Source organism: Scyliorhinus torazame, chromosome 17, assembly GCF_047496885.1.
Source record: "Scyliorhinus torazame isolate Kashiwa2021f chromosome 17, sScyTor2.1, whole genome shotgun sequence".
NCBI classification, from domain to species: Eukaryota; Metazoa; Chordata; class Chondrichthyes; order Carcharhiniformes; family Scyliorhinidae; genus Scyliorhinus; species Scyliorhinus torazame.
Window position 1 is genome coordinate 30,594,519 of NC_092723.1, and position 7,983 is coordinate 30,602,501.

At 49.8% G+C, this 7,983-nt stretch overlaps 1 protein-coding gene across 1 annotated transcript in view; it reads right to left on the reverse strand.

The window, feature by feature from the left end:
* The window catches only part of LOC140394572 (plexin-A2-like), a 107,609-nt gene extending 101,217 nt beyond the window's left edge, over positions 1-6,392 (reverse strand). The window contains exon 1 of the mRNA XM_072481928.1: positions 6,333-6,392. Within this exon, the coding sequence (XP_072338029.1) occupies positions 6,333-6,392 (60 nt within the window). The remainder of the gene's footprint in view (positions 1-6,332) is intronic.
* Between the last annotated feature and the right edge of the window lie 1,591 nt (positions 6,393-7,983).

Sequence of the window (7,983 nt, forward strand, 5' to 3'; positions counted from 1 at the left end):
CACCTGGCAGGCGCTGCCAGCAGCAAGCAACTTTTACAGATGTACCATAGAAAGCATCCTATCTGGCTGCATCACAGCCTGGTATGGCAACTGCTCGGCCCAAGACCGCAAGAAACTACAGAGAGTCGTGAACACAGCCCAGTCCATCACACAAACCTGCCTCCCAACCATTGACTCCATCTACACCTCCCGCTGCTTGGGGAAAGCGGGCAGCATAATCAAAGACCCCTCCCACCCGGCTTACTCACTGTTCCAACTTCTTCCATCGGGCAGGAGGTACAAAAGTCTGAGAAGACGCACAAACAGACTCAAAAACAGCTTCTTCCCTGCTGTTACCAGACTCCTAAATGACCCTCTTATGGACTGACTTGATTAACACTACACCCCTGTATGCTTCACCCAATGCCAGTGTTTATGTAGTTACACGGTGTACCTTGTGCTGCCCTACTATGTATTTTCTTTTCTTTACATGTACTTAATGATCTGTTGAGCTGCTCGCAGAAAAATACTTTTCACTGTACCTCGATACACGTGACAATAAACAAAATCCAATCCAAGCAATCCGGTTTTCCCGCTGGCGAGAGCACTTAGTCTGCAAATGGGGGAATTGCGCCCAAAATGGTTTTGACAAGATCGAAGGTCTTCTAATTTCACCAGAACGTCTAGCACGCTATGATCCAGAGTTGCCAACAATTGTAGCAGTGGCTGCATCATCGACAGGATTAGGAGCTGCGCTGTTTCAGGTTTTAAAAAGGTGAAACAGTTTATTGTACCGCAGATCTCTCAGGGGCAGAGAGAAAAGGTGTGCAACCATCGAGAGAGATGCATTCACAGCCACATGGGCCGGCGAGACATTCTCTGATTAAGGTTTAAAAGTGAAACTGACCACAAATCTTTGATTACTCCTCTTAACCTAAAGAAAAGTACAAAAACGCTGCCTAGAAATCAACATTTCAGACAAAGACTCATGAGATACGATTTAGTGAGTGATCAGAAAAGGGTAGGATCAGAATAAAAACACATGCATTATCAAAAATCCCACCGGAAGGAATCAAAATGGAAGATTCAAATTTTACTGAGGAAGTGGAAGCATATAGTATGCTCTTTACTAAACACGTACCAGTCGCTGAGAAAAGATTACAAGGAACAAAGCAAGTTCAACAGCAGGATGATGTGTGCACGCCTGAGCACCGAGCAGAGAAGCTTTAGTGGCCCCTACAATCTCGAAGGGCAGGGTGGCCTTTAAGGAACGGTGCAACGCCACAAGTTGGCATGAGCCGCTGGCAGCAATGGCATTGCCATTGTAGTCGAGAAGCTGGCAGGCGGATGGAAGGATGGTCGGCTTAATGTGGAGGCTGACCAGGTCAGACAGCGCAATGAGGTTGGCTGAAACGCCGGTGTCCAGCCTGAATCGAATGTGAGATTTGTTGACCGTGAGGGTGGCACACCACTCATCGTCCGGACAATGCTCATCACTGGGAAGGGCTTGGCCTATTTCTTTTTAAGCACCGTGTGCTTGGTGATGATGCCCACCAGGAACGGGGATTTGAGATCCTCGGTGTCAGGGTCTGGAATCATGTCGGAATCGGTGACCGGTTGTTGTATGGTTCGGACGTCCCTGCGCTGCCGGTGGGAGCAACGGGAGGCAGGTGCTTAAGCAGACCTGCACCGGGCTGCATAGTGGCCAAGCTTGCCACACTGGAGACAGCGTCGAGATTTGGCGGGACATTGCCGCTTTAAGTGGGAGGAGCCACAGTTGGCGCACGTTGTGACGTCAGAACGCTCAGTGCGCCATCGCGCATGCGCGGTGCGGTCTTACGTAGTGCGCGCCTACGCAGTTCGGTCTTTGGCCTCGCCGTCCCCTCGGTCGTTGCGCGCATGTGCGGGAGCCCGGGAAAAGCGCGCGAAATGGCCGCCCTCATCCAGGCTCAGGCCCTGGAGCTGTTTTACATCCTGCACCTGCTCTGCTTCATGGGGGCCTTGCCACGCCGCCTCTGCCACTTGAATGTGCGAGTATCGGTTAGTGGCATGCTCATGCAGAACACAGGTTTCGATGGCTATAGCGAGGGTGAGCTGTTTAATTTTGAGGAGCTGCTGGCGTAGGGGGTCCGAGTGCACACCGAAAACGATCTGGACACGGATCATTGAATCGAAGGTGGAGCCGGAATTGCAGTATTGCGCGAGGATGCAAAGATGGGTGAGGAAAGATTGAAGAGGTTCATCCTTACCCTGCAGACGCTGTTGAAAGACGAAGCATTCAAAACTTTCGTTGACTTTGATGTCACATTGGCTGTCGAATTTGAGCAGGACTGTCTTGAACTTGGACTTGTCCTCACCTTCAGCGAATGTGAGGGAGTTGAAAATATGGATGGCGTGGTCCCCAGCCGTGAAGAGAAAGAGAGCAATCTTTCTGGCATCTGAGGCAGCTTCCAGGTCGGTAGCTTCGAGGTACAGTTGAAACTGTTGTTTAAAAATCTTCCAGTTCGCACCGGTTGCCGGTGATGCGGAGCGGCGGGGGAGGGCGGACACTGTCCATACTACCGGATGGCTGATCGCTGGTCGAAGGCAGATTATTTCAGGGTAGGTCCATCAAACTCTAACATCACGTACTGGTACCATGATGTGTTGGGTATGCTGGGTCTGCGAGGACTGCGTTTACCAGAGCAGTGAGAGAGACAGGCTACCAACACTTGTACAAGTACAACTCTATTTTATTTAGCTATGAGCTGTTAAACATACTTGCACTGTGGGTTGACACTATGTTAGGTTGACTGGAGACCTGAGGCTAACCTGACCAGACTATACTGCGAGCACATGGCAGATGTTCGTGTTACTGATCACGGGCTCTGGCTGTCTCAGAGGCTGCATCCCAAATGAGCGGGAAAACTAGTGCCCTCTGGCTATATAGTGGCCGTGTCCTGTCTGGTGATTGGCTGCTGTGTTCTGTGAGTTGATTGGTCTTTCAGTGTGTCAGTCAGTGTCTGTCTCTGCACCATCATATACTTGTGTGTATATTATGACAACATGAATCATAGAAATTACAGTGCAGAAGGAGGCCATTCAGCCCATTGAGTCCGCACCGGCCCTTGGAAAGAGCACCCTACCCAAGCCCACACCTCCACCCCCATCCCCGTAACCCAACCAAACTCAACCCAACCTTTTTGAACACTAAGGGCAATTTAGCGTGGCCAATCCACCTAACCAGCACATCTTTGGACTGTGGGAGAAAACCGGAGCACTCGGCGGAAACCCACGCAGACACGGGGCGAGCGTGCAGATTCCACACAGACAGTGGCCGAAGCGGGGAGCTGAGACCCTGGCGCTGTGATGCAACTGTGCTAACCACTGTGCTACCGTGCTGCCCTGCAACACATGAAATGGCCAATATAACCTGGCTGCTAGTCTGTTAAACGTGCGAAAAACAAACATGAGACAAATTTCTTGTGGTTGAAAATTTTATGGCGTGCTTCTTGTTAAAGTGGAGACAAAAGGACATGAACTGTGTTTAAGGAAACCCCACTGGATCTAACATCTGTGGTGGAAAGCAGCAAGGCTGCCAACATGGCAGCTCAATGCATCAGGGCAGGGCACTCCTGTGGATTGGGCCACCGTTACAACTCCCTGGAACGATAGCACCACCCATCATCTTTTGCAGCTGTTGCTGAAGTGAACAACATTGCTTTAAAAACATGCTTCGAATTGGACCCCAAATCACGTTCACCAGTGAAGGATCATGCCAGTTTCCAAAGTCAGTCAATAACCACAAAGGTTAATCTGCACTGTTTCATTTGAGTGGCAAAATACTTGCTTTGGCTGTTTACTGCTGTTAATGTTCTTTCTATAATTCAGATCAAGAATATTTGCTTTATTTGTATCCTGGAATTATCAGTACATTGAATCCTTTGCTTTCTAAAAAGTAAAATAGTTAAATATTGATTTCCTAAAACTGACTTTCTTGATCAATAGATAAAATAGGATATGAACAAATAACAATAAAATGAAAACGACGTTGATGCGTTGCAGCTAAATGTTGGAATCAAAAATATGAATGTGCCATAGTTATAGTTTATTTATAAACATAACCAGCTTGCGATATTCAGCAAAAGATATTCCTCTTAATATTTTTGGATCTTTTCTAGAATCATAACTCTAAATTACTTTGATCTCATATCACAAGTTACGGTAAGTGCCGAATGCCTGCGTCTTCGAGAATGTTAATTGTATCTTTGAGATCCAGGTGAGACTCTTAGTGACGAACTGGATATAACAAAAACGTTATATTATTTTTAATTACCAGGTTTATCTTCTGCTTTCATTTAGTCTGACTTGTCTTCAGTGAGCATCTCGAGAATCATACCATTAGGTCATTTTATGTTTAAAACAATGAGGTGAAGCTATTAAATCAGGTAAAAAGTGAATTGAATGCTGCGCTTTAAATAAATGCCCCCCTTTAACATTAATGGAAACATGGGGCGTCATTCTCCGAACCCCCGCCGGGTCAGAGAATGGCCGTTGGCCGCCGTGAATCCAGCCCCCGCCCCCGCCGAAGTCTCCGGTACCGTAGATTGGGCAGGGGCGGGAATCGGGCCGCGCCGGTTGGCGGGACCGCCCGCTCAATTCTCCGGCCCGGATGGGCCGAAGTCTTACCCAGAAATTGCCTGTCCCGCCGACGTAAATCAAAGCTGGTATTTACCGGCGGGACCAGGCGGCGTGGGCGGGCTCCGGGGTCCTGGGGGGGGCGCGGGGCGATCTGACCCCAGGGGGTGCCCGCACGGTGGCCTGGCCCGCGATTGGGGCCCACCGATCCGCGGGCGGGCCTGTGCCGTGGGGGCACTCTTTCCCTTCCACCTCCGCCACGGTCTCAACCATGGCGGAGGCGGAAGAGACTCTCCCCACTGCGCATGCGCGGGAAACTGTCGGCGGCCACTGACGCTCCCGCGCATGCGCCGCATTTCCGCGCCAGCTGGCGGGGCACCAAACGCCATTTCCGCCAGCTGGCGGGGCAACAAAAGCCATTTCCGCCAGCTGGCGGGGCAACAAAAGCCATTTCCGCCAGCTGGCGGGGCGGAAATCCCTCCGGCGCCGGCCTAGCCCCTCAATGTTGGGGCTCGGCCCCCAAAGGTGCGGAGCATTCCGCACCTTTGGGCCGGCGCGATGCCCGTCTGATTGGCGCCGTTTTTGGCGCCAGTCGGCGGACATCCCGCCGTTGGGGGAGAATTTTGCCCAAGATAACTAACTGCTTGGTGACATGCCCATATGACCTGGTTGTCATGGGGTAGCAAAGCTCAGACAGTAACCTCTTGAATTGTTATGTGACAACCTTAACAGCTTTCACAGTGTCTCACAGAACAACACTCGCTGGTTTTTTTTAGAAGCTGAGAAACAAAGAAGATACAGCTGCAGATAAGCAAGGAAGTACTATTTTTGTGTTAACAACTAAGCGGGATGCTGGGGCGGCATGGTAGCACAGTAGGGGTGGCATGGTAGCACAGTGGTGAGCACTGTTGCTTCACAGGGATCCAGGTTCCTGGTTTAGGTCGCTGTCTGTGCGGAGTCTGCACGCTCTCCCCGTGACTGTATGGGATTCTTCCAGGTGCTCCGGCTTCCTCCCACAGGTCCCGAAAGAGGTGCTTGTTAGGTTAAATGGACATTCTGAATTCACTCTCAGTGTACCTGAACAGACGCCGTGGTGTGGCGACTAGGGAATTTTCACAGTAACTTCATTGCAGTGTTAATGTAAACCTACTTGTGACAATAAAGATTATATTATTATTACTATTAAGAATTGGTGTTCTGTTTGAAAGAAAGAGAACAGTTAGGACCTTTGGAGATTTAAGGAACATGGAGTAACCAAAAGAGGCTTTGCTGGTGAAAAGTGGTTTCAGAAAACCCAGAGCTGAGTGGAACAATTTTCAAAGGACACTGGGAGTTTTGAGCTAGCATGGGGAGTGGGGAGAAGTGAGTCTGCTGGAGAGCTGGGAGATACTTTGTAACTGTTCTGGTAATGTTACATATGTGCCAGAAGTGAAAAGGGTTGTAAGACAAATCTTAATTGCATTGGTATGTTAATGTGAAAGTACCATTTCTTCAATAAAAGCAAAAGGTGGATGCTGGAGATTTGAAATATTAAAAAAAAGTGCTGGAAAAGCTCAGCAGGTCTGTCAGCATCTGTGGAGAGAGAAACAGAATTAGCATTCAGTGTCCATATAACACTTCTTCAGTACTCAGTGCTTTTCCAATACTTTTTGTTTTTATTCCAGATCCCCAACATCAACAGCATTTTGTTATGTTAGTGTTTAATTCTCTGCCGCTTCTTTTCCAGGAATGCCTACCTTGAAGAACTTCTGGGCTTCTCTTCGGCAGGATTTCCGTTTTGCCTCTTCCACCTTCATTGCTTTCCATTTCTTGCCTCGTGTTTGTTAAGGTGTTTACCAAAACTTACTTTCACGGCCACGTCTCTTTCCTCAGTGATTGTCATTAGCTCCGACTTACCTCACGTGGGTTCCAACTAAGGTTCCATCCATCATGTTTTGACTCCACCCAGAATTACAGGTGTCTCCAAGACTTACAACATTCTATAGACTGCGAAGATCACATCACCACATCCTGGGATCCACACTCAGTATCATGCACTGCCATATGTGCCCTGATATCTCTCTCGAGCAGCACCAACTATCTCTAAATTGCCCATGTCACCAGTTTAATTTCATTCTTTGTCTCATCCAACACCTGAAGAAACTTTTTCTCTTCCTTTCAGATGTTAAGGAATACAAGCTCCCAATGATTACTGACGCCCCTCCTGATCCTTCCTTCGCTTGCCTTCTCTCTGAGCGCATCCTTCTTCTAACTGCAGCTCTTGCCATGCATTCACTATTCCCTTTGACCTTCCCCTCTCTGAGGCTGAATGATCTGTGCTCAGCCAAGGACCCAGTTTTATCCCCTCATCTCAATGAATTCTGGGCTCAGCACAATGTGGAACTCTTCTTCTCTCACCTTCACCTCCGTGCTCTCTTCTTTGGGCAGGAGTCCTCCCTCAGTTCAATTGACCCTTTTACTCACCTTCAGTATTCTCCCTCCCCTTGGACCCTCTCTTTAGCCTCCTACCTACTCAAAGGTCTTTTCATTGAGAACTGTTGGTGTGACATCAGCCATCTTAATTTCTCTATCTTATTTGAAAAGGCTGGGCCTGTTCACGTTGGAGTTTTGAAGATTGAGAGCTGATCTTATTGAAACATGTGAGATCCTGAGGGGAATTGGCAGGGTGGATGCTGAAGCAATGTTTACCCTTGTGAGATAGATTAGAACCGGGGGACACCATTTAAAAATAGAGGGTTCAATTCTCCATAGCCCGATGCCGAAATCGGGATCGATGATCAGGCGGAGAATGGATTCCGACCCCGGAATCGGGGCAGGCGCCGGTTTGACACCAGTCCGCCATGCTCCGTCCTCTCCAAACCGGCATCATCGGGACACGCGCGTGCACCATTGCAATGCAGTTGACGTATCATCGGCCGGCCCACCTGTGATGCTCCGCACCCGAAGGGCCGAGTTCCCGATGGCGCAGTCCACATGTGGTCCCAGCCGTCGGGAACCCGGCGTGCCGCCTGCAGACAGTGTTCAGCGCTGCCACACTCATCCGGGATCCATGCCGCTGGCTAGGGGGGCTTCTGCTAGGGGTGGGGTGACTGGTGGGGGGTGGCCAGAGGGTGGGATGTGGGGTCGCGGTTGGAGGGTTAGGGTTTGAGCATGGCCGGCGCCATGTTTTATAGCGTGACTGGTGCAGCCCTGCACATGCACGGCCCAGAGCCCAGCAAATTTCCAGCCACTTTTGTCGCGATCTGCGGGCATTTCATGCGGTGACAGTGCTTGACCCTCACGGAATCGGTGAGGGGTTCGCGCCGATTTTCCTGTTGTGAAACTCCCGCGGATTCTCCGTTCGCGCTGGCACTTAGCCTCAGGAACAGGGAATCCAGCCAAGGAGTC